At 42.1% G+C, this 26,549-nt stretch overlaps 1 protein-coding gene across 2 annotated transcripts; it reads left to right on the top strand.

The window, feature by feature from the left end:
- The first annotated feature begins 1,672 nt into the window (after nt 1-1,672).
- On the top strand, nt 1,673-26,337 carry arhgap17b (Rho GTPase activating protein 17b). 2 transcript variants are annotated; one of them, XM_030736340.1, is made up of 20 exons: nt 1,673-1,995; nt 5,951-5,990; nt 14,072-14,176; nt 15,112-15,188; nt 15,380-15,491; nt 15,790-15,866; nt 15,980-16,082; nt 16,447-16,515; nt 16,675-16,756; nt 17,023-17,150; nt 17,821-17,932; nt 18,024-18,105; nt 18,190-18,270; nt 18,527-18,640; nt 18,773-18,864; nt 19,741-19,876; nt 20,696-20,971; nt 21,604-21,719; nt 21,804-22,217; nt 25,033-26,337. In XM_030736340.1, exons 1-20 carry the CDS (start codon nt 1,943-1,945, stop codon nt 25,194-25,196), a joined length of 2,433 nt encoding a protein of 810 aa, XP_030592200.1. In that variant the 5' UTR covers nt 1,673-1,942; the 3' UTR covers nt 25,197-26,337. The 2 variants fall into 2 exon arrangements, with proteins under 2 accessions (XP_030592200.1, XP_030592201.1); XM_030736341.1 differs by lacking the exon at nt 20,696-20,971 and having other exon boundaries at nt 1,674-1,995.
- Nucleotides 26,338-26,549: the final 212 nt, after the last annotated feature.

The raw sequence follows: 26,549 nt of genomic DNA, 5'->3' as shown, positions 1-26,549 counted from the left end.
TTTGCCACAAAGTGGTAGACCACGTAAAATGACAGCCAGTGGATGATGAGGTGCATAGTGCACAGAAGTCACCAGCTTTCTGCAGTTAGTCGTTACAGACCTCCAAGCATCATGTGGCCTTCAGATTAGCTCCAGAACAGTGCGCAGAGAGCTTGGTGGAACAGGTTTCCATGGCTGAGCAGCTGCATCCACACCTTGCATCACCAAGCACAATGCAAAGTGTCAGATGCAGTGGAGTAAAGCACGCCACCACTGGACTCTAGAGCAGTGGAGACGTGTTCTCTGGAATGACGAACCATGGTTCTCTGTCTGGCAATCCGATGGATGAGTCTGGGTTTGGTGGTTGCCAGGAGAACAGTACTTGTCTGTCTGCATTGTGCTGAGTGTAAAATTTGGTGGAGGGGAGATTATGCTGTGGGGTTGTTTTTCAGGCGTTGGGCATAGCCTCTTAGTTCCAGTGAAAGGAACTGTTAATGCTTCGGGATACCAAGACATTTTGGACAATTTCATGCTCCCAACTTTGTGGGAACAGTTTGGGGATGGCCCCTTCCTGTTCCAACATGACTGACAAAACAAGGACCATAAAGACATGGATGAGTCAGTTTGGTGTGGAAGAACCTGACTGGCCTGCACAGAGTCCTGACCTCAACCTGATAGAACACCTTTGGGATGAATTAGAGCGGAGACTGAGAGCCAGACCTTCTTGTCCAACATTAGTGTCTGACCTCACAAATACTCTTTTGGAGAAATAGAAAAAAAGTCCCATAAACACACTCCTAAACCTTGTGGAAAACCTTCCCAGAAGAGTTGAAGCTGATATAGCTGCAAAGGGTGAGCCAACATCATGTTAAACCCTGTGGATTAAGAATGGGATGTTACTCACGTTCATATGTGTGTGTGAAGGCAAACGAGCAAATACTTTTGGCAATATAGTGAATAATCAAAGTAGAGTAGCTTTAATGGTGTAACAGGATTTTACCCAGGAGAATTAAAATGGCCTTGACGGCCAGAAAAGATTCATTTCGCCTTTTCTTCATTCAGATCTCACCACATCAACATTTAAAAATCCTCCACATCCAGGCAGTGATGTCTATATTAGACTAACAAATTCATTATGAGAGATAAAACAGAATAATACCCCTTTCACGATATAGCAGCAATAGCCACATGGTGGCAGCAGATAACTCTGGAAGACTGTGGTGGTCACGCACAGTCGCTCAGACATTGATCCAACTCCGAAGTGACACTGACTGAGTCAGAACCAGTGTTCATTTCTTTGTCTTTCTTTTTTCTCGTGTTAGTGAATTATTAATTCACGTGCATCACAAACGCCACTTTTCTTTTCTTTTTTGTAACACTTCATGGTTCTGGTTTTTGTCATGTTTCTCTGATTTGCCATTTTTCAGAACTTTATAATCGCCCCGATGTTTATTTTGAAGGGTTTATTCCCACCTTAAAGCATGTGACTTTGCCATGACCAAAGCCGAGTCTCTTTCTTCTTCTTCTTCTTCTTCTTCTTCTTGTTAAGGTATCACATGTCACCATGGGCCCATGCGGCTTACAGTCCGGGAAGTAAAAGCACTTCCTCCTTCCTATCACAGTGGTAGTAAAGAAACCAGGCAGCCTAACAGGAGCTCTGACATTGTTGCCAATGGGGATCCTGAAGGTCTTCCGACGCAGTTTCTGCTGATTTTTTTTTTTTTTTTTTTTTTCTGCGCGTCTGCGGCGTTTTATAATAACGGCCAATGCCACTGGGCTCAATCACGAAAACGGTTCAGTTGTAACTAAAAGCGGTCAGAGTGCAGCTCTTTGTGGCACAATGGCTGCGACGTAGCGCAACTTTTTTTTTTTTTCTTTTCTTTTTTTGGTGCATGATCGACAGCGCTTTTTGGTGCCGCAAACTTTTACGGACTTGTAGGAAGAAGCTGACAAGACTTGCAACATGAAGAAGCAGTTTAATCGCATGAAGCAACTTGCCAACCAGACTGTTGGAAGGTAGGCGTTTTAAGTTAACTACATGCATTGTTACAAAGTGATGTCATACAGTATTGTGTTAGGCCAGCGCTTATAATTTATGTCTTCCAATTGTCATCTAGCTGCTTATTGTGGGCGGTGGCGAAAGGGCTGGCCACGATTTTGTGTAATAAAAACCTGGAGAATTTATAAAGGGTCAGGAAACGAAAGCATCGGTTTGCAGTTAAATGATGTCAGAAATGCAGCAAACGTGCTAAAATTTCACATTAATGTTTTCTGAGTGTTTTTAAACAACACGAGGAGATTGGAAAGTAGATGTTCCAGATGTGGTTTAAAAGTATGTGACTGTCACGGTGACAAGACTAAACAAAACACATGAATTGTCAATTTAAATGTGTCTTGAGTAGCATTAAGTAGCTTCATTAGATAAATGGCTGCAAATATCATTACTGTCACTATTAGCATCACTGCTGCTGCCTTTAATTAATTAATTGATGGCTCAAATGTAGGCCACTAAGCACCAATGAAATTATGTTGTCTTTATTTAAACAGGGAAACCCACTGACAGCTAGCTCTCCTACACAAGGAAGTCCTGCTTGGGATACATAGGAGCTAATCAAAACATGCAGACCGCATACAATAAAACAACAAAAGCAATATAGTAAACATGCACCAATGTGAGGGAAGGAGACATTTAAATAATAAATAATAAATAAATAAAAAAGCAGATTCATTTTGTTTGTATGCTGTTAGTGTACCTGGAGGAGGCCTCAGTTCTGAACTCACTTCTCTGTCATCAACACCTTTTTTCTTTTTTTCCTGTGGGCACAAGAATGACCCCACATTTTATTGCTCTGTTCGAATGGCATATGTTCAGTTACAGGCTAGGATGTGCACATAAGCATGTTTCCTGATGTGTGTCGGCAGGGCAAACTACCTATACCATCCTCCTTCCTATCTCTCTGATTGAGTGTCTCCAGTTATTACTGTATTAATTAACCAGTCTGCTGGTTATTAGTTTCCATTAATACCCTGCAGGCGCTGGCCTTGGATTCCTTGCATATGTTAGTCTACATGTTGTGTAAGAGCAGTAAAACTCAACTGAGCAGAATGACAGCTTGCTTACTGAAAGGCAAAACAGCTTGCTAGCACACACCCACTGTGTGTGTGTGTGTGTGTGTGTGTGTGTGTGTGTGTGTGTGTGTGTGTGTGTATTTGGGGGGTTAACATTTATTCCACAGCTTAAGTAAGAGTGGGTGGGAGCTAAAAAATACATTTAAAAAATTAATCACAGCAAGCAATCACTCAGGGCAAATGGAAGTTAAATGTTTACCCCAGTCTTTGTGTTACACATGGTCACACGTAATAAACCATAAAGTAAGGTTATAAAGGTTTAGATGAGATTGCCATCATGAGCTTGGAGAAAAAAAAAAGGTTTACCTGCTAACAAATGTACCAAATGTAGTTTGACAGAACTGGCTGTGAACATCTGCAGTAAATCTGCGTGTGTGTGTGTGTCCCCCCCGTGAGAGTTTGTGATGATTTGTGGTTTTCTGTTTGGCCCAGGAAGGGCCGGGCACAAAGAACGGTTTTTGTGGAGTAAGCATTTCTGTATCTGTTGACAGTGGAGGGATGGGGGGCTGGGGTGCCATGCAGCCACAAAGTCACGTTTTTATAAAAGAGGAAGCCAGATTGATTTACATGTGATTAATAAGAGGAAGCAGCTCAATTCAGATGTAGCTGCATTGTGGTAGAAGATAATAGGGTAGCAGTGTTTATGGATTCATCCATTCCTCTGAAGCTTACACGGTGCCCTGTACTAAAACTGATTCAGAAAAACATGATATGTTCCATCATTATGAGCAGGGTTTAAGAATTGTGATTGTGTGTGTGTGTGTGCGTTTGGTCAGTTTTCCTACAGGTGCATGTTTTAAAGCTTCAGCTCTTCTTCAGCTTGCTGTGAAGTTTTCTTTCAAGGTCGGCCTGTTTTCAGAACAATAGCTGCTGGCTAGAGCCAAGCTGCACTCCACTCCAATCAATGCTAATACCGTATTGATAGGAATCTAAAGATTGCTCATGTAGCTTTTTCCTTCAGAGACAAAACCAATAAAGCCTAATGTGTAATGTGATCATATAGATCAGTGTGGAGGTATTCTGGCTGCAGATCTAATACATTACAAACCATGTAAATAAATGGTTTGTTTTCTATCTGTGTCTGCATTCTTAATACATTAGAGTGATTGATTTGTGTCCATTTGTTTATGTTCCATTTTAAATCAGTTTCTTCTATGTTTGGACATATGCTGGAGATCCAGAAGAAATTGGCAAGAGCACACACATTTGTGTAGATACCTTTGTGAAGAGACTGATTGATGTAATGCCTTCCCTCGACCCTTACCCTGAGTTAAACCTAAATATAATGATAACCATAAAACCAGGTCTTCACTCACAAGCAGGCCTTTAAAGGAAAAAAAAAAAAAGTGAGGATGGGCCAAAGGTCCCCACTTTCCCAAAATGTCCTCATTCCACTGGTTTAAAATTCAAACTGGTCCCCACGAGGGTGCTTTGACAAGTACACACAGGTGATCTAATCAAGTGGTCCAGAGCTCAGATGTATTTAATTAAATGATAAGTGGAGGGGTATTTATCAAGCACTGATCTGGTCTGACCACATTCACTCACACAGCTTCACTCTAGAGCTTTTATTTTTTTTTAACCAGGAAGTGAACCTCTTGAGATTAAGACACTGCTTTGCGAGTGTGCTCCTGGGCTCATGTCGGCAGCATTACTCTAGAACATTTCAGGCATGAGTGAAGTCAGCCTGTACTGCATTTTGAGGGTGTAACATGAAGATCTTACTATTGTCTCATGTCAGTATCGGGTAATAACTCTTGCATGTGAGAAGATTAATTGATACCCTGCAAGATATAAATCTACTGTGTGCATGGGTCTGCTGTTAAAGGGTGGGGACAGGCCTTCAGAGATTTGTGCCATGAAGACATATCTGTGTGCTGATGGATTTGTTAGCTGAGCGAGATGTAAAACAAACAACTGAAGAACAGTCGCTGATGTTCTAGAGGGTTGGCTTTTTGTCAACATTTCCTAGAAGTTTTGGAGAAATGTCAAGATTTTCTGCAGACTCTGCAACAATGCAGCATGTGTTTGGTGTGTTTCACACATCAACAGGCCACCTGGCAATATCCACCTCCCTCCATAGGGAAAAACACACCTCTACATGTTGTCATAACAAACACAGGGCAGATGAAACCTCAGGAAGTTTTTTTTTTTTTTTTTTTGGGACAGGGTGGAGAATCACAGTGACATTTATGCATCAGTGTTGAGCACGTTTGTACAAAGTCAATTCAGTTTTATTTATATAGCACCAAATCACAACAACAATCCCGTCAAGGCACTCTATGCTGTAAGGTAACGACCCTACAATATTAGAAAGATCTCCAACAATCACAAAACACCCTATAAGCAAGCGCTTGGCAACAGTGGGAAGGAAAAACTCTCTTTTTAAATAGGAAGGACCCTCCAGCATAACCAGGCTCAGAGAGGGGCAGCAATCTGCTGCAATCAGCTACAAATAGTACCCAATAAGTATATTATGACAACAATTTATAGTAGATTTCAGCTTACGCCTGCAGTAAGTCAGCAGAATACTAAACACAGTGCGAACTGCAGACTGGTTGTGCTGGGGAAACTACTCAACTTTGATGGTCTCATTAGCTGCAGGAAAAAAAAAACAGACCAGAGCTAGTAACAGGTCAGTCAGGTTCCTTCAAATAAAATGTCTGCATTGACACCATGTGAAGGAGGTGCCACAACATGAAAGCATGCTGAATAGTCATAAAATCCAAAAAATAACCTTATTGTGCAAGCTTTTCGTATCTCACCTGTATTGCTGTAGGACAGGTGTGTGTCCTGTTTGTTGTCAGTCTTTGACCTCTGGCCTTTGTCTTTCTCTTCACAGGGCTGAAAAAACTGAGGTCCTGAGCGATGACCTCCTGCAGGTAAATATTATCTTTTGTTTAAAGGCACTTTATTTCTAATAGGTTTTATCTAAAAAAATGCACATTTCAGCAACACTCAAGTCTATGCACATATACACAATCACCCTCAGAATGATGCATGAGTGAATGTTTTCAGTTCGTGGTGTGTGAGATGAATGGCTGCCAAGCCTTGTAAAATTTGACATTAGATTCCTGAAAGTGAAAGTTTCCCTGGAGACAGAAAATCAGGAGGAGAGATACAGGGGAAGACACACGGGAAATAGGCGACAGGTTGGGACTCGAACCTGCGCCGCCCGCACCGCTACACGGCACATGAATATGGTCGCCTGCTCAAACACTGAGCCACCCCAGTTCATATGGGCCTACCAAAATCGGACAGTAATAGATTGGAAAAGGGTTGCCTGGTCTGATGAGTTGCGATTTCTGCTGTGATGTTCAGATGGGAGGGTCAGAATTTGGCATAAACAACATGAAAGCGTGGACCCATTCTGCCTTGTAGCAACAGTTCAGGCTGCTGCTGGTGGTGTAATGGTGTGGGGGATATTTTTGTCCCTTCCCCCATGCCTCACCCCAAGCCGGTTGTGGCAGATGACCGCCCCTCCCTGAGCCTGGTTATGTTGGAGGTTTCTTCCTGTTAAAAGGCAGTTTTTCCTTATCACTGTTGCCAAGTGCTTGCTCATAGGGGGTTCGTTTTACAGTATAAAGCACCTTTTGTGCCTAATAAAGTGGCCAGTGAGTGTATATCAGCTGTCACATTAATTGTATCTCTTCACAGTAGTCTGGGATTGTGCAGACGTGGCGTCTCTGGGGTGTAAAGTAAATCATAGCACAGTGTTCTCCACAAAAACAGCATGGATTGCTGAACGAATGACTAAATCTCAGTCATTCTTTATAGGTCTATAATCTGAAATGACAATCTCATTTCAAATCAGTCAACAGAATATTATCTGCAAAACTATTTTTGATTAAAATAATTTTTTTAGTTGGTCCCAACACCTAAAATCTAATCTTTGGTGTTTTTGTTTTTCATCAGTGTAGTTATTGGCTGGATGTACTCTGAATGTTGCAGTGTTGTACACTATTTATTCTCCCTGTAAGTTGAATAAGTAAAGAACCTTATATGTTACAGTTTTTGCCAGACTTGCAGTAAATTACAGGCCCTGAGCTGATTGTATTGTTGCACCCCTAGCAGCTAAGGTTTTGCCTGTTTATATATATGTTTATACTGTGACTGAGTTTGTCACCTATGAAAGGGTGTTTTGTCCTATTCTATTATTATGTCCTAGTCTAGCTGCAGCTTATTTTAAATTAATGTGTCTGCGTGTAAAAACAGCTTGTTTAGATCTCATTTTCTGGAACAGTTAAATACGGAAGTTATCAACGGACTTAACAAGTTCCCCTCAAAAGCTCTGTTAAAGCAATCACGCCTTGGCTTGTTGATGCCAAGTCTCTCTGCAGTCTCATAGTACAACTGCTGCCATTAAAACTTTACTGGTTGGTCCTTAATTCAGCATTGCCTAGCCAGCTCAAGGGTTTGGCACAGCACAAGTGCCTTATGGCTTTCCACTCAAGGCGAGCTCTGGCGATGCTCTGTTATCTTGAAATTATTCTTGATGTGCACTGTTGTGTTGTGTGGTGGTGGTGGTGGTGGGGCGCTCTGGCTAGTGAAGCTGTGAGGTCACTGTTAGGAAAATGGTGTGAATAAATATGACGAACTGGGAGGAATAGTTCATGTTCAGAGAAGAAAGGAACTTTTGTGGAAGAAAGTAAAGATGAAGGAGTGAAGGAAAAACTCAACAACCCCCATACTGTCAGAGTTTTATGACATGTAGCAGTTGAACTATGAACCCGATCTAGATACAGTAGTTTGCAAGACAAATATCAACTATCCATCCATCCATCCATCCTTTTTCACCCGCTTATCCAAGGCCAGCCTGTCCAGCGTCATCCCCTCCACTGATCCAGCTCATCACCGGGTAGTGATCAGTTTACAACTCAGCTCCTCTCATCACCCGAGTGTTGAAGTGTCCCAGCATGACAATTGAGTCCCCAGGTGGGGCACCCACTAGCATCCCACCCAATGACTCCAAGTAGGCATAAGTGCAAATGACAGTCATGACTCATTCCTCAACCCAAGGGTGCAGGAAAGTAGTCCTCTTGTCTCTCAGGGAAAACCAGTTTGTCTAAAAATATGCATAAACACCTGTTTTGTTGTATTTAAGACATTCAGGTTGCTTGTGTCTTTGCCCTGCCATAAGTATCCAGCATAAGCTGGCCCAACCCTTCCCACACCATTCTTTGCTCGTCTTTGGCGCTAAATGACAGAAGCTTTCTGCTGCGTTAGGCATTCCTTAAGCTCCGGCCCTCAGTGAGGAATGTGATTGTCAGGCAACAAGCATAGTGGAAAATGCATGTCAGAATCTGTGCTATTTGCAAATAACACACACACACACACACACACACACACACACACACACACACACACACACGCGCGCACACACACACACACACACACACACACACACACACAAAATATAAAGCGGAGAGTCCGTTTTCAGATTTGTTGCTGATTCACAGAGCAGTGAATCAGAATCAGCATTGTAATTTAATCACACTGCCTGGAAAAGTGTTTTTTTCTTCACTCTTTCCAAACAGCGGAGAGAGAATATGCCCCCCCCCCCCCCCCACACACACACACACACACACTCTTTCAGGACCGCCCTCTGTGAGAGGTCCAAATTGAAATTTGACTCTATATGACTTCCAGTCTTTTCCATTTTTCCATAGTCGTTTGCATTGGCTAAGGTATTTATCTTGTTCGGACACGTCCTGCATCAGTGGGAGAGTTGAGGAGGCTGTCTGACTGGATTGTATCTCTGCCTGCCTGGTCTCACAATTGAGAGCTAGGCTAGAGCCGAGCCCATGTCTAAGTACTTGAGGGGGATTGGAGAGTATGATGGACTGGTAACTGATAATATGTGACAAGCAAGTGTCTACCAGTGAAGCAGCTGGTGAGGCAAAACAACTTCTTTCTTATTTCATGGGAAGCTTTAACCCCTTCGGTCACTGCGTACACAATTGTGTACATCACTTTCTATGGTTATATATTGTACTTTGTGACATCTTCTACCTAAAGAAGATTATGTAGGCAGAAGATGACCACCAATATTCCTGTATCGTGACTGAGGGGGATGTGCTGGAGGAAACTTGTCTTGCTGCTTTCTTCTGTTTCCAGTCTAACCTAAGCCAATCAGTTATTGGTTTCATATTTAATGGACAAACACAAAAGTGGTGGCCATTTTCTCACATAACTTCTTTACTAGTGTGTATTTTCAAAAAAATGTGACACTATTCCTTTTAGGCAGACGTGAGCCTTTGGATTGTTTTTCGCATTAAAATCTCATTTCTGCTCAGTCACCAGCTAGTCGGACAGTAAATGGGCCTGCCAACAAGTTCAGCCACAGAGTCACCTGCCAGCCGGCAGCTAACCAGCCATTCAGTCAGCTGAAGCGGCTCCAATCCAGAAAACATAACTGTATCCTGTGTGACTCACTAAACGTTCCATGTTTTTTTGTTATGAAAGGTCAGAGGTTGTCAGCTTGCTGTATTCTGTTTTCACTGCTGGTTGGGGGTGGGGTGGGGTGTGTGTGTGTGTGTGGGGGTCATCTCAGTCCTGTTAATTGTCAGAATGTGTGGGCTTGTCTCTGCCTATGATCTGGGAGTGTTCCTGTTTTATCTGAATTTTTTTCCCTGCTCTTCCAACTCTTTGACTTCAGTTTGTCTGAGCATTTCTCTTTCTTTGTTTCCTTAATGGAGGATCTCCCTGAGGAAACATCTCCTCTTGTGAGCACAGTAAATCCTGCAGCTTCAGAACTGAGACTAACTTAAGTCTGATGATTATTAGATTTCCTTATTACACCATTTATTATTTTAACAGGGTTCCACCCGGCTCGTGCCTCTACTGTATTACCATTATATCTTAGACATCTCATTTTTTAGAAAAACACTTGGTTGGCAGAACCAGAGGCTTGCATGAAAACACTTCTCTGCACGTGTCGTCACGCTCTTTTTAGCAAAAAATATTTCAAATAGTGTGCAGTTAAAAATGATGTCTTTCCTTATTTAAAACACAAGAAAATACTGGCACAAAGTCAAGTTTAACAAAACTTTGCAATTCCCACAATCCCAACCTCAGCAGCTGATGTCTTCGTAATGCTATTGAACCTTCTTTAACCTGCCTTCTATTCCTACTTCCTGTGCAAGTCAATTCACAGCTCACCTCCATCCATTTCATGCTAATAATAAATATCATATCTGCTGTCCTTGATGCCTGCTCTGTGCTCTGGGGACTCTTAGCCTCTGTGCTTGCCTTCTCTCTCAGTTCTGATCAAGAGAAAGAGAAGTTGGAGGGGATTTTTGTGAGGGGGGAAAAAGAGCTTGCAGTTTAATACATGCTTTGTATCAGTAACTGCCCTGAGTTTCCTGTGGTGTGCTCTCACAAAAAATAAATGAATAAATACTCTTCTATTAAGACTAATACTGTGATTATCAAGTCTGTTCAGTCCTCCGTACCGCCCACTCTGCAGTCACTCAGGCCTCTTTTCCTTTTTGGCTACATCGTTGGAAGTCTGGATCCAATTGTACTGGGGATCAGCTGAATAGTCAGCGAATCAATTGGATCCAGGCGAGGAAGCCAAGTCCAGCTGTGGTTTGGCATGCTGCAACAGCTGCAGGAAAGGAGGAGGAGAGTAAAGGGAGAGGGTGGAGTGAAGCCGTGTGAGCTTGTGAGAGAGACTCAAACAGTGTAAAGAGAACAGTGAATTTGTGAGGATGAAAGTAAAGGAAGAAGAAGATGGGATCAGACAGCAAATGAGGGGCTCTCAGATGTAACAGCGTAGCTAATGTTTATACTGAAACAGGAAGAGGAAGTGGATACTTATGGCAAGCAGCTAGTTGGGTGAAAGATCAGCATGTATCAGACTCTGGAAAGATTGCAAGTGACTTAAGTTTGTGGTTTCATAAATCTTTTAACTATTCAAAACTGCTCTGTTTGTTTGTTTTTAGTATTGCACACACTTTATCTGCCAAAGGATACTAGGCTGTTAGTTTGCCCACAGTAGTGATGTTACAGATGTCAGCAGATTAACTATAATTTTTGTGTTCTTCATATAACTGCTGATCATTTACAGAGTCTACTGTAGTTGACAGACTTTTCAAACCCACATCTGGAAGAGTCTGGAACTTGACAGTTCAGTTATTGTCACGATGTCAGAAAGAGGCCTGAAACTCTCACTGGTGTTGCATTTGAGGACAGTCTGACAGTGGAGATTACAAAGTTGGATTCCTCATGGCAAACTCCTTGTGCCTCAATTATTTCTGCAACTGCTATTTGTCATTTTACATCAAATTGCTTGCAAGTTATTTGGTGAATTATTACAACAGAATTCTTGCCTCAGTTATCTAATGTTAATCATTCCACAGTGATAATCATACATTGAGACTGAGACTAGTTTTCCTTTTATTAGTTATTAGTTTTACAAATGAAGAAGAAGAAGAAGAAGAAAGAGCTTTATTTGTCACATACATTTACATGCAGTGAAATTCATTCTCTGCATTTAACCCATCACACACATGGAGTATGTAGTACACACAGCACAGCATGGAGCAGGGGGCAGCCAACGGGCGCCCGGGGAGCAACCTGGGGGGGGGGGCTTGCTCAGGGACCCACAGTGATGCCAGCCCGAGGATTTGAACCAGGGTCCTCTCAGTGACGAACCCTCTTCTTCTCCCCTAGGCCACCACTCCAGGCCAATCAATCAATAATAATATATAATAAATCATAAATTGTATCCATTACCAGTCTCTAAACTGATTTTACAGAAAATATAATGAGTTCAAATATGTATTGGTATTACATTCTGAAATTTCCTACTTAAGGGAATGCCTATTCCTGTTGGAAGTGTGGAAAAGAATCATTTTAAGTGTAGGCTTTCCTCATCATTTGAGACATTTGTTTGTGTAACCATAACTGCTAACTAGGTCTGTGCTGGTGGTTAATACCAGGTAATACTCATCCATTTCAAAACCAAATGGCATCCATCAGATTTTGTATTTGCTTTTTCCCCCTGCTGCTTGTCTGGGTTGTGGGTGCAGCAGTAGAGATGCCTCACAAAGGCCTTCCCAAGCCAACCAAGAGAGATAATCTCTCCAGTGTGTCCGTGCTCTGCCCTGGGGCCTCCTCCCAGTGGGACATGCCTGAAACACCATGCTCAGGAGGCATCCTGGCCAGATGCCTGAACCACCTCAACAGGTGGCTGTGGCTCAGGAGGTAGAGCAGGTCATCTACTAAGCGGAAGGTTGGTGGTTTGATCCCTGGCTGCTCCAGTCTACATGCCAAAGTATCCAGCAATCCAATGCATTCACTGGAGTGGGAATGTGTGTGCAAATGTTAGGTAGAAAGGTGTAGCAAAAAGTGATTGTATGAATGTGTGTGAATGGGTGGATGAAGACATGTTGTATAAAGCGCCTTGAGTGCTCAGAGTGGAAAAAAATGTTATATAAGAACCAGCCCATCTACCATCTCTAAGCCTGAGCCCAGTCACCCTTCTTGTGTCGATGAGCTCACTCTTTTGGTCGTAACTCAGAGAGCTCTTGACCGTAGGTGGGAACGCTGATCAACCAGTAAATGGTCAGCTTTGCTTTTGTGTTCAGCTCTCTCTTCACCACAGCAGACCAGTACAGCTGCCGCATCACTGCTGACATTGCACCAATCCGTCTGTCCATCTCCCCTCACTCTTGAACAAGACCCAGAGATACATAAACTCCTCAACTTGGGGCAGCAACTCGTTCTCAAGCCGGAGTGGATGCTATCTTTTTCTAGCTGAGAACAATGACTTTAGACTTTGAGGTGCTAATTCTCATCCCATCTGCTTCGCACTTGGAAGCAGACTGCCCAGTTTCAGGCTGGACGTCATTGCTTGATGATGCCAACAAGATGAAACCCAAATATTAGTAGAAAAATAGGCACAAGAAAATATACAGCGTAAGAATGTCATCAAATTTGGTTCTCGCTGCAATCAAATACAAGTTCAAAAAGTTTTTTTTTAAATTTTTTTCTCGTCCCTAATTCTGGGACATGATTGTTTTACCAGGATGATTCAAATACTGAAGGCTAATTGTACCACCCTGGTGCTGGGAAATGAGATAAAATACAAGTTATTGTTGTTTGTCGACTCAAATAATGTTTCTAATATGTGCTGTAAATCCTACAGTTTCCTCTGGATCTGGCTGTTCTTTGTATTTTTAGCTCACTTCAGGATTTGATTTAGTCTTTATCAGCATTTTTATCTAAATGCAGCACATGTTGTCGAATGCATTTTTTTTGTTTTTTGGCTTACTTGTGTTCTGCACTTTTGCAAGTGATTCCTGAAAGCTGTAGTGTGCTGCGCACTCAGGGCCACCATAGAGAAAATTGGTCAAATTGTCTTTTAGGAGCAGACAGAATGTAGAATTTATATTTCTCACTTCAGGTCTCCTAAAATTAAACTGTTGGGTCAAGCTGAAAAAAGTATAGTGTGCTGTAGGGGCTGTGGTAATATGAGGTAAAGAGGTGAAGACACCGCTGAGAATTTCCGTTTAATACCTGCTCGTGTTGTATAACCAGTATCAGTCCTGCAGTCATACTGATGCATCTGTTTTCTTTGATAGTATCTCTTGCTCTCTCTTCCCTGTGCTCAGTAAAGGCCTGCTATCGACGCTGACTCCTTCCATCTGGCTGTCAGAACTGCATAAGAGAACTGGACAAACAGCAGCTACAACCGCCATCATATTTCAATAACACAAGCAGGCTGGAAAAATGTAGAGACAAATGTGTGCGAGTGAAGCATCTGTGTTTTGATTTGTAGCCCTCACTTGTGTTGTTTCTGCTGAACAGGAAGCTTAAATGGTCCATTTCCTTCATCCTGGTTTAATTCAGTTAGCTGAACTCTTCCACGGTAGACCTGCTTTGCTTGCTCTGATTCAATAACGTTGCTTTTTTTTTTTTTCTTTCCTTTTTTTTTTATATATATGTGCGCTCACAGATCGAGAGGCGGCTGGAGCTGGTTCGTCTGGTGTCTCACAACACGCACAAGAGGCTGGTGTCCTGTCTGCAAGCTCAACTGGGCACAGACACAGAGAAGAGACACGTAAGCGGCACCCTTTTTCTGTCTGTCCCAGAAAACAGATTTATTCAGTCATTTAGCTGCTGAACTTTAAACCGACATATCATAAATGTATTTTATCATCACATCATGTCAGCAGCATGCCACATTTTGCATGTAGCTCACCCACAAAATTACTAAGGATTAATCACTGTGACAGTCAGTAGAAACAAGGGCCCTGCTAACTTGTGCTTTTCTTATGTAACACACAGATATAACAGAGAACCAGGGGCAGAATATTCAGCACTGGCCTCCTGCCAGCTTCACTATCTCTGTTTAGCAGACCCAGCCCAAATGGCCAATAAAAGTGACATAACTCTGAAGGAATTCCTGTTACATTGTTGTACTTTGATTAGTTTCTCAATGAAATCATCTTCATGGCGCATTGTTTGGTGCTCCTGCAGGCACTGTGAAATTAAAAGATAACCCAAGAGCACGTTATTGCTCTTATTTTAGCCCTCTAGTCCCGGATTGATGTGCAACACAAACTGGAATATGTATTATATCTTTACTAACCCAAGGGTGACTAAAAGTACTAGCATGAACGTTTAGGACAAGGCCTCCAAATTAGGCCAAAATAGCTTTGCGGAAGGTACTAAGATGTCTGCTGCAGGGTTTTCTATCATGAAATGGGGCTGTAATGTGGTTCTGACTTGTACATTTTTTTAGTAGATTTTCATTAATCATAGGAGGATTATATTGCCATTGGTGATAGGTATTGTTATTGTTTAATGATAAAAATTTGTAGGGTGGGACACACCAGAAAAAGTTTGAGAACCGCTCTCCTGTATGATGATCACTGGAGGTTTCTCTTTGGTGTTTCTGCACCACATTTCAGTCAAATCCAAATAAGAAAAGAAAAATGTCAATGAAGTGAGGTTTCTCAAGTAGACTGAGCAATTTTTTTTTTTACCTCGCAGAAAAAGCTGCCCTTGACGGCACTGTCTCAGACCATGCAGGAGGGAGGTGGTCAGCTCGGGGAAGAGAGTTTGATTGGGTGAGTTACCATCAAAAGACCAGTTTCAGCATCATTTAAGTGTAACATATAACATTTAAGTAGGCAAATTTGGTCATCAAGATAAGAGTGTGGGATCTAACAGGAAGTCTTTACACAAATGTTTTACTCTCTGTGAGGGAAAAGTAGTGATAACTGGCATATTTGCATATATTCCTCTGTGCATGGATCAGCAAAATGATGGACGTGTGTGGGGACGCTGAGGGCAAGTTAGCCACTGAACTGTTGCAGCATGAAATGCAGGTGGAGAAAGACATTCTGGATCCTCTCAACCAGCTGGCAGAGGTAAAAACACACAAGTTGTCACTTTTTTTCATGCTTGCATTGATGCGTTATCTTTTTGTTGTTCTTTAAATCCCTTTTTAATCATGCACTATATTTTAAAGCAACTGAAATGTTAAGCTGTACTTTGTTTTTGTGCCAAATTCAACAATGCCCTTTAGCATTGTTTTGTGTTCATTGCCATTCTTTCTACTTAAAATTGACTCAGTTCTCACAGGAAAATTGCCCTAACTGCTGATTATGGCTTTACAGTGCATGTGTAGTCATGCTGTTCTCATGGTTCCTCTTGTTTCTGTCACAGGTAGAAATCCCCAACATACTAAAACAGAGAAAGCAGCTTGCTAAGCTGGTTCTCGATTATGACTCGGCTAAAACAAGGTACATTTCCATACAGCCTGAATGCAATTAAAAGTGAAATCTTTGCATGGTCCCTTTCTTTCAAATGTTTCCACAAACATGTCTGAGTGTCTTAAATCACTATTTTTCTGCAGGTGGTTACAGGCGACTAAGTCCACCAATCAAACCGTGGCAGCTAAAGTTGACTCGCTCAAAGACGAGATGGACGAAGCGCTCAATAAAGTAGAAATATGCAAGGTAGGGTTTGTGTTGAGTCCTTCTGTCCACACAGAGTCTTGAGATTTACTACTAAAAATATGATTTATAATGGTGCAATACTTTAGCAGTCATTGTGGTTCAAGTAAGTTGCACAGAGAGAAGTTACTGGAGGCATGTCAAACTAATAGCTGTACATTCCAGTCAGGGTTGCTGCATAGGGTTAGGATCATATTTAATGAACTGGCTGAACAAAGAAGGCTTTATATGGGGAATGGATCAGGACACTCATGCTATGCACATTATTCGAGCCAAGTAATTAAAGGTCATAGCTTTGTCATACCTGTGAAGAGTTTGCTGGTGTTTGCCATATATGTAAAAAAGTTTTCCCCTTCATTTCGTACAGGACCAGCTCGCTGCAGATTTGTACAGCTTTGCTTCCAAAGAGGGAGAATATGCACGCTATTATGTCATGGTGAGTGCGCCTCAGTTTACTGTTAATGGAAATTTAAAATATGGCGTGTTCCGCTATAACAGAATTACTAGGTGACGCGTGAGGACTGAATACCATGTTGACATTTGTAGAGGATTTGTGTATTTGATTTTTGTGTGTATGTTTGTGTCTGTATGAAAGTTATTAGAGACCCAGGCAGACTACCATAGGAGGTCTCTGGCAGCTCTGGAGGCAGTTATACCAACTATCCAGATACAGCAAGGTGAAAAATGACACAAAACATAGTTATTAAATATCTAAACAATATAAAAGATTTTCGTGTGCATTACAGCAGAGCAACAGTATGAAAGGATAGATCACACAAATATAACTGGAAAAAGTTGATTTAAAAAGGCTAAATAAAGGATATAACATAGCTGCTGTCATATGTACAACTGTAAAAGAATTGTTGACAGCCATGAAATGAACTGCAGACAGTTACTGAAACAAGTGCCAAGGCAGAATATTGATGATGCTCCTCTCACCTAGACACCTGGATGGAGAAGCCGGCATTTGGCACGGCTCTGGAGGAGCATCTGAAAAGGACCAGCCGTGAGATTGCTCTGCCGATTGAGGCCTGCGTCATGATGCTGCTGGAAACCGGCATGAAGGAGGAGGTACGGATGGAGAGATGGCAGAAGAGACTGGGAGACTTTGCTTAAATAGGGCAAAGTTGAGGGTTAATTGACCAGAATTTGGATTAAATTTGTACCCATAAACCACCTCTGTGTTTGAGCTGGAAGGAGATGTGGGTCATGTGGACTGATTTTTAGAAATGATGGCATGTAAAGTCTGGAAACATCTGCAGCCAACTTGAGGTTAGCCAGTCTTTGTCCTGTGGGGTTAGAAAACTGTGTGTGTGTGTGTGTGTGTGTGTGTGTGTGTGTGTGTGTGTGTGTGTGTGTGTGTGTGTGTGTGTGTGTGTGTGTGTGTGTGTGTGTGTGTGTGTGTGTGTGTGTGAGAAGGCATCTGTTACCCATTAGTATGTTCGCTGTTGCACTCTTTAAATGTAACCGTATCACTAGACTCCCCATGAAGTATGATTCAAGACATTTCTAAATGGAAACAAACCTTTCTGCTCCACATCTGTCTGGTGCTCATCCTGAAAGAGTCACATCTCTGTTGGTAACAGAAGAATTCCTCTTTACTTTTGCAGACTTACTCTTGAGTTTGTATTACTTCTCCTTTTCTGTCGCCAACCCAGACTCACTTCTTTAATTTCAGGACAGAAATCAGTCTTCTGTAACTAGGTACGCCTGTGAACTCGGTCTCTTATTTTCTTTCCAGGGTCTCTTTAGAATAGCTGCTGGAGCTTCAAAACTTAAAAAGTTAAAAGCAGCGCTGGACTGCCCCACCTCGCAGCTCGAGGACTTCTACTCTGATCCTCATGCCGTGGCTGGTACAGCTTCTTCTACAAATCCACAAAAAGTGAAAACATCTGCTCCAGATCTTTGTCTCATGGCATTTTTTTTTTTTTTTTTTGTACACAGGAGCTCTGAAGTCCTACCTCAGGGAACTTCCTGAACCTCTAATGACATTTAGCCTGTATGATGAGTGGATACAGGCCTCCAAGTAAGACATTTCAGACACAAACATGACTTTTACTGTCCTGTAAAATTCACCTGAAGTCAGTTTTCAATAAAGTTTATGTTTCAGTGTCACAGACCCTGACAAAAGACTTCAGGCCTTGTGGGTGACATGTGATCATTTGCCAAAGGCTCACAAAGCAAACTTCAGGTACTCTTGTTTTATTTTGTACCTGTTATATAAACCTGTTCACTTGGATTGATATGAGTGTTCCTTGTGTGTTTTTCTATGCATGTGTGCTTTTACTGCATTGTCAGTGTATTTGGGATCATTGTCATGCTGGAAAAATAAAACTGCTGATAATCAGACACTTTCAGGTCTTTGCTGGATTTTTGGATTTCTTTAGGACATGATGCTGTTCATCTGCTCTGGATATTTTTTTATGCAGTTTGTGTCTCTGTTGCAGGTATCTGGTAAAGTTCTTGGCTAAACTGGCTCAGGATAGCGATGTTAATAAAATGACTCCCAGCAACATTGCGATAGTCCTGGGGCCTAACCTGCTGTGGTCGAAGACAGAGGGGTGAGGATCTTGTACACCGTTCACCCCATTTTTATGTCGTTATTCTAAAACGCAAAGTGCATTCTTGCTCTGCTCTGTTAGATTCACTGACCTTCCTCCTGTCCTCCTCTCTGTTTCTGTGGTTTCACTCAGGACTCTGGCAGAGATGGCAGCAGCTACATCTGTACATGTAGTTGCCATCATTGAGCCTATTATTCAGCATGCTGACTGGTTCTTCCCTGAAGGTGAAACATCTTTGTTGTATTTTCAGTAATACTTGTTCTGTCCTAAAAAAGAAGGTCAAATTCAGTGGAACAGAAAACACAAGTACAGAAGAATTCAGCACTGGCAGCTTACTCTGCATGCTGTTTGACATACTTGTTCCTGATGATATCGCAGCCTGAACTTGTGCAGTGTAGTAATCTGCCCACATTATTTGCATAAATTTCCATTTTTGATTTGGTGTGTTGGCCAGCACTCAATGCTTTGTCTTTCTTTAACAACAGTAAAGCTCATGCTCACACTCTGTAGGTTCACACTGGGTACTTCAGTGAATGAATGAATAGTAGCTAAAACAGTTTCATTCCAGATTAAGCAGCAAGGCTAAGAGTCTGCAGTCATGCTCGTGGCTCTCTGGGATTTTCCTTAGCATGGTGGAACTCTGAGCACATTATTACCCAAATTCTAATGTTGGCATGCTCACACTGACTGTATAGACCTGCTGATTTTTGCAAGGTTTACTATCAAAGTTCAGTTAATTAGTTTTTTGGTTAATATTTGCTAATTAGTATCGGGGTGGGGGGTGGGGGCTTGCTTTGAGAATTATTGTGCCTGTTGGAGGTGTCTGTGCTCAAGTTTTGCTGAGTAAAATTGTAGTATTTTATTTGTATGTGCATTAGCACTCATTAGCCGGTATCTGTACAGTCTAGAGCTTGCTTAAAAAGATTACACACAATCATCAGCATACCATCTCTTCAAAATATCATAACTCCTGGCTCCAAGTGGAAAATGGCCAGTGTGTGATGTCACAGAGGCTGTGTGCATCTTTTGTATACAGTCTTCTTGCAAGCATTAGATCGTTTTAATCTTCAGGGTTTGCTCAATGTGCTTCTGTCCTCCAGAGGTGGACTTCAACGTGTCAGGTGTGTTCGCCTTGCCTAGCCATCCGCCCACTCCAGACCCTGAACCCAGCCTGGACAGGAAACGCCCCGGCAGCATGGGGCAGGATGGGGACAGTCACACCCCTCGTAAAGACAGGTACCTGTCTCGTCCCAACCTCAGCCTCAGCCTGCCTCTCGCCCTCCCGTCCCGTCCCAAGACACTGAACAGGCAGGAGTCGAGGGGCCCGGCGGTGTCGGCCCTTTATGTCGTGGCCGATGAGTCCATCACAGTCACTGAAACACCCACTGAAGATCTGCCCAGTCCAGACTTCAAGGCTGTGCCGCAGTCTAACGTAGCTCCCATGAGTCCAGTTACTAATAAGTGAAATAAGGGAATGATGTTTCCTGTGATTTGTGCACTACATTTGTTGTGTTTCGGTGATTTTTATCATAAGCTAATCAGTTATATTTTCCTGAGGGTTAGTCCATAACGTTTATGAAACACAAACCCATTTTAATAATGTTGGGAATCCATTTTGTCTCAAGTTTTATTTCTCTTGTGTTACTGTTGTGTACTCTTGTGTTATCTCCTTAATGTCCAATTAAAGCTTAGGTTGCACTGTAGGTTGCTGGTTTTATGTTTTGCGTGGGCTTGCATTTTGTTTGTATGGTGTGGCATCTTTTTTTTTTTTCTTCTCCTGTCGCTGCATTATTGTTGCAGTTCAAAGTTGTTCTATTTTAAAGGTCACTGTCATGTGGTTTTATGTCCTCTTTGGGTTCTTCTTTCTGAACTGGTTTCATTCCACTCAGGAAGTGGTGTCTCTTTCTGTCTCGACATCGCAACATCTCTCACTGCTCTCGCTGTTTTTCTTTTTTTTTATGTTTTATTTCTGTCTGGGTCTCTCGCACCTTCACTTCTTGTCTGATGGCCTGTGGTTTGCCCTCCTGAACACTCTCCCCTCTCCCCCCTCCCTAGCCCTGTTAACAAACAGCCGGAGCCCGCTCCTCGCAGAACCAACGTCTTAAATAGAAAGCAGTCACAACTAACCTCACCCACCTTCCAACCCCCATTACCCCCTCTGGAAGCCGGGATTCCTACACAGCTTGAACCCCACCCTCCTCTTCCTTCAGAGGCTGAGCAGCCTGGCCTGAGTGTTGCTGGTAGTGGTGGTGGTGGTGGTCTGGGTGGTGGGGTCCAGGTAGCCACAGTGCAACATCAGGTTGTAACCCAGCTCAGCACAGAGGAGAGCAGGTAAGGAGTGAGCTGAGGTAGCACCGGTACTCCACTGCAGCCAATCATCCAATCTGGAGCTCGCCACCCTTTGTTTGCCATGTCTTTGATTAATTTGACTTACTGGAAGTCACAAAAAAATAAATAAATAAATCATGAGAGTAAAAATGTCTATTAATGTCTGCAAGTATTAAATCTGCTTCATTAATGAATAAATGGAAATAAATGAAAACATTATGCTTTGCACATCTTTCACCCTGCCCTCTGTTTGTGGTGATCAACAGAACTCTGATTCTATTTTTAAGGAGAAGCTGTTCTTCCTTCCTGTCTGCTCGTCTGTCTGTCTGGTTGTTTAACAACTTTGAAGCTTTGAAGACACACTTTTTTTTTTTTGCATGCATGCAACTCATTACTGAACACTTATTCTGTTTGTTGAATGAACTTCTTCCATGATTTTTGCACCCTGTGCCTTCTACTTATTGCTCCTTTTGAGTCATTCTTCCTATAATAACCGTAATCAGTTATAATTATTCTTTGAATGGAGAGGTGCAGTTTGTTTTATGCATGAGCACCGGTGCTGCACATGATCCTTGAATGTTAAGGCCACATGACACGTGAATGGGTTAACACTTGGAACTGTGGTGTTTTCACAGCCCGGCCCGTGACCATATGTCCACCCCGCCTCCGCAGAGGAATGGGTCAGTTCACCTTGCTGTAGGAACCCCGCAGGGAGGTTCTAGGGGGCCCAGTCCACACATGGTCCGCAGAGGTGAGAAAATCTTAATCTCCTACTCTAGTCTTTAATATTGGTAATATCATGAATAAGATCTAAAAAGTGTGTTTTCCTCTGAAGGCACCAAGAAACAAGCCCCAGCTCCACCCAAACAGGCCAGCCCATTTGCCTCTCAGCTCAGTAACACCCAAACACCCGGTTCCCCTCAGCACCCACCCATCACACCCCGTCGTCACCACAGCAAAGACGCCCTAATCCAAGCTCCGAACCATCCACCCCCGCAGCCGCCTACACCCCACCAGGCCCAGGGAGAGTCAGAGCACTCTCCCCCTAGCAGTCCCACCCCTCCTGACACTCCGCCTCATGATGGCTCGCACTCCAATCCACTTTCTTCCAGCCACTTTGGATCTCTCCCTCGCCCCTCGAGGCCAGCTCCAAGACCCAAGCCCCGTCCCAGCATGCCACCGCCTCCACAACCGTCGGGAAATGACAGCGGGAATGGCATCTGCAACTCTTCCTCCAAGATCATTACAGGTAAACCATTCTGTGTCCCTCGCAAACATTTATTCTTTATTTTTATACTAATCGACTAATAGGAAAAGTTTGCTTTATTATATTTAAATTGTACCAGCAATGCAGCATAGCAGAAATCAACTACTGCAACAACATTGGTAAAATAAGTTATGTGTATATACACTACACTACCAAAAGTATTAGCTCATCTGCCTTCACACATTTATGAACATTCTTAATCCATAGGGTTTAATACGATGTCAACCCACCCTTGGCAGCTATAACAGCTTTAATTCTTCTAGGAAGGCTTTCTACAAGATTCAGGAGTGTGTTTATGGGAATTTATGTCCGTTCTTCCAGAAGAACATTTGTGAGGTCAGACACTAATGTTGGATAAGAAGGTCTGGCTCACAGTCTCCGCTCTAATTCGGTCTGTGCAGGCCAGTCAAGTTCTTCCACACCAAACTCACTCATCCATGTTTTTATGGACCTTGTTTTGTCAGTCATGTTGGAACAGGAAGGAGCCATCCTCAGAGTGTTCCTACAAAGTTGTGAGCATGAAATTGTCCAAAATGTCTTGGTGTGCTGAAGCATTAGGAGTTCCTTTCACTGGAACTAAGAGGCTTGGATGCAGCTGCTCAGCCATGGAAACCCATTCCATGAAGCTCTTTATGCACTATTATTGAGCTAATCTGAAGGCCACATGAAGTTCTGTAGTCATTTACTCGCCAGAAAGTTGGTGACCTCTCTTTAATAATAATAATAATAATGCATTAGTCTTATATAGCACTTTCCCAGACACCCAAAGACACTTTACAATTTCATGCACTATTCATTCACACCTCAATCATACCTGGTGGTGGTAAGCTACTAATGTCTGACAGATGCGTGGCTGCCAATTTGCACCTCCGACCACCACCAAACACACAACCACATTCACACTGTGGGTTAAGTGTCTTGCCCTTGAGCATGCGCTCAGACGGGGACTCAAACCAGCAACCCTCCAGCTGCAAGGTGAGCACCTGCCCACTGCGCCCCTGCCACCTTTACTATGCGCCTCAGCATCTGACCCTGCTGAGCAGCGCTGACCCTGCTCTGTCATTTTACCACTTCATGGCTGAGCTGCTGCTGCTGTTCATGATCTCTTCCACTTTGTTATAATTCCACTAACAGTTGACTGTGGAATATTTAGTAGTGAGGAATTTTCACAGCTGGACTTGTTGCACAGGTGGCATCCTATCACAGTACCACGCTGAAATTCACTGAGCTCCTGAGAGTGACCGATTCTTTCACAAATGTTTGTAGAAGCAGTCTGCATGCCTAGGTGCTTGGTTTATACACCATGGAAGTGACTGGAACACCTGAATTCAATGATAATGATGGATGAGTGAATACTTTTGGCAATAGTGCATGAGTTAAAAAAAAATTTAGTGCCATGAATGTAAGTTCAGAGAGCGATCTTTGATTTGGCCACTTTTGTAATGCAGTGGTTCCAAAGATCAAGACTGTCTGTGAAGGTGTAATAAATAAAAAAAAAAAAGTCAAATTTAAAGAAACGAAAACTACACGACCTGTAAAAGTGAAGTAAAATGAAAGTATAGAGAAATATGCAAATTAAAAATCAACAAAAATCATGTGTAATGCAATAATAAATGTAATGTCCACCCAGATAATAAACTAAATTATTAATCTGAAATGATAATGTAACTAATAACAGCTGTAAAGTGAAGTTCTATATAATTATGAATTATAATGTGTGAAAGTGGGAAGTAAAACTACAGTGCAGTGCAAATATTCAAATATCGTTATTAAGTGACCTCTGAATAATGGTGAAATGTCAGTTGAAACAGCTTCCGTCCGACCACCTCCATCGTGGTTACATTGCACCTTTTGAAAACAGCGAAGAAATAACGAGTTTACTCTTTATTCAGACAGGTTTTTGCAGGACTTGTTGATATTTTGCATTGTTGTTTGTTGAATGTGATTTTTCTTTGTGCAGACATTTATTATTGAACTCACTCACTTGCTGGCCGTCTGCTGATATCATGTTCACTTCTGTATTGAGTGATTTCAGCTTCTTCTCAGGGCAGTGCTGTGTTTAGCTCAGTGGCTTTTGGTTTCACTGTCTCATTTTGCCTCACACACTTGAAATGGAAATGTGGTGATCTGATGCATGACAGCAAATGTGTAAATATTACAGATGTCTGAGCTGCGGGCCTGCCTGTAAGATGAGCTTTATAAGGCAGGTAATGGTAAGGATCTGATTGGCTGATGCATTGACCTTATTCTGTCCGCTGCATGTGCATCTGTTTGGGGGAGGAAATAATGCAAGCATTTGCTTATCAGTGTGTAGTTGTTGTATACATACTGTATGCATATATTTATGTATACTTTGTGCGTTTGTCCTAGGCCTTAGCTGTGCTTTGCAGCAAAACTAACATGCTTGCGATTAGCCTGCATTGAGGCTGAGTGGCTTTTGGCTTCTGGCAGATTTCTGTGCTAACTTTCAGACTTCAAACTGACAGTGTGCTGTTAATCTGTGTGTGTATTATCTTGCACAGATTTTCGTAATTTGTGTTGCATTTAAAGATTGACACACCAAGGAAACTCTCAAATAACTGCAACACCAACTAAAAAAAGCTACTTAAGCAACACTGGTTAGTTTATTTGACAGGATGTATTAATGAGAGCAGTCCTTGGTGTCTTTCTGTGTGTGGAAAGGTGTGTGTGTGTGTGTGTGTGTGTGTGCGCGCACTCCATGGTCTAAAACTGTGTGTCTATATGGTTTGGTTTATTGATTTGTTTGCTGATTGGTTTCCTTTAATATCCTCTCCAGAAGGAGGCCTGGTTCTTAAGGGGACTGGAAGAACCATCATCCCCGAGGTGATTAAGGACCAAGAAGGGGAAAGCTCTGCTGGTCAAGAGCCTGCCGCCACCACCACCACCCCCCCAGCCTTAAACCCAGACCCCAGCTTCCAGACAGAGAGCACCGCTTTTTAAACAGAGAGGGATCCTCTCACACTCAGCCTGTCTAGGTTTGAATGTTTATGATAAAGCATCAGACAGGTGACCCAAAATGAAATCTCTCTGGCTCTTCAAGCACCACTTACATGATGCCAAACTGTTGCTGGAAACAAATGGCTGCCTTTTCCTCTGCTATACTGACTCAAACCAGAAACCTCATCTTAAGTTAGTGGTTTAAACCACAAAGGCCCTGTCCAGCTATCACTTTCCACATTAGACTGCACATTAAACTCTGTTTGCTCCACATCCTGCTGGGTATTCTGAGATTGGACTGCAGGGCCCTGCGAGGAACAAGGCTAGCGGGGCTTAAACATAAAACCTCAGCAATAACGCAGCTAATTTCAGAGTGTTGGTAAAGTTAATCTCTTGCTTTTTTAAAAATAAAAAAATAATCTATTACTATTAAATCTTCAATGATGCAAATACTTTTTCAAAATAAATCTGTGAATCTGGTTTTATCATATAAGCCCATTAATGGGTACTCGAAAAGCCACAGCTGTGTGAGTGAGTTTTAAACAACTGCTGTTCATCTATATATGATGAAGCAAAACCAAACCAAAAAAATACCAAACCCAGTTTCCATTGCATCAGGTTCAACTGGCCAGATGAGAAAGTAATGCCTCTTGTCAATGTGTACTAGAAAGAACCAAAGGAAACTGAGTTAAAACAAAGCTGTTAACAGCCATTGCTGTGGTTGTTAATGACCAAATATTTTGGCATGGGTGCAATATAACATGCATTTGTCTTCCAGCGGTGTCCCATCCCAGTGCATACACTGCCATTTTTGATATTTGGGGCAGTTTTACTTTATATTTGGTGATCCAGCAGAATTTAATTGAGTTTCTTTGATTTCTATTGACCTGATTTACAAAGCTGACAAAATGTATTTGATACTTGAAGATTTGCCATTAATGTTTTTTTTTTTCTTCTAAATGTAACTGATCACTTTCTATCAAACTCCAAAGCTATGACCAAAACTCAAGTATATGATTAAAATGGGTCTTTGTAGATTTTTTTTATTTTTTAGCTCACAAGATTTGCCTTGTTAGTTTTCAGCTTTTTTTTTTTTTTTGGTTGTTAAAGCATTTTTTATGGCGGTTCTTCTGCACAAACTGCACCGTACAATGCATTATTGATCTAAATAAAAATTAACAGTTTTTCATTTTTGAGTGATTTTTGTCAAAATGTGATTGTTCATAAATTGCCTCATCTTTTATATAAAAAAAAATCACCTGCACTCAGACTAAGTTGGGATTTTTTTTTTTTAGCAATAATTAAAAAAAAAAAAAAGGTAGATAGAAATAAAATGTGTCCATTGCATAGAAAGAC

The sequence above is a fragment of the Archocentrus centrarchus genome, chromosome 8, assembly GCF_007364275.1.
Source record: "Archocentrus centrarchus isolate MPI-CPG fArcCen1 chromosome 8, fArcCen1, whole genome shotgun sequence".
Lineage (NCBI taxonomy): Eukaryota > Metazoa > Chordata > Actinopteri > Cichliformes > Cichlidae > Archocentrus > Archocentrus centrarchus.
Note: the sequence above shows the minus strand (reverse complement) of the source record. Positions and strands in the feature narration are given on the sequence as shown.

What these genes read in the sequence shown, in the direction of transcription:
- arhgap17b (XM_030736340.1), top strand. Translation starts at nt 1,943, where the DNA reads ATGAAGAAGCAGTTTAATCGCATGAAGCAACTTGCCAACCAGACTGTT. An exon ending in TATGACTCGGCTAAAACAAG is followed by an intron (nt 15,867 to 15,979) that starts GTACATTTCCAT and finishes ATTTTTCTGCAG; the next exon opens with GTGGTTACAGGCGACTAAGT. An exon ending in CTGTGGTCGAAGACAGAGGG is followed by an intron (nt 18,641 to 18,772) that starts GTGAGGATCTTG and finishes GGTTTCACTCAG; the next exon opens with GACTCTGGCAGAGATGGCAG.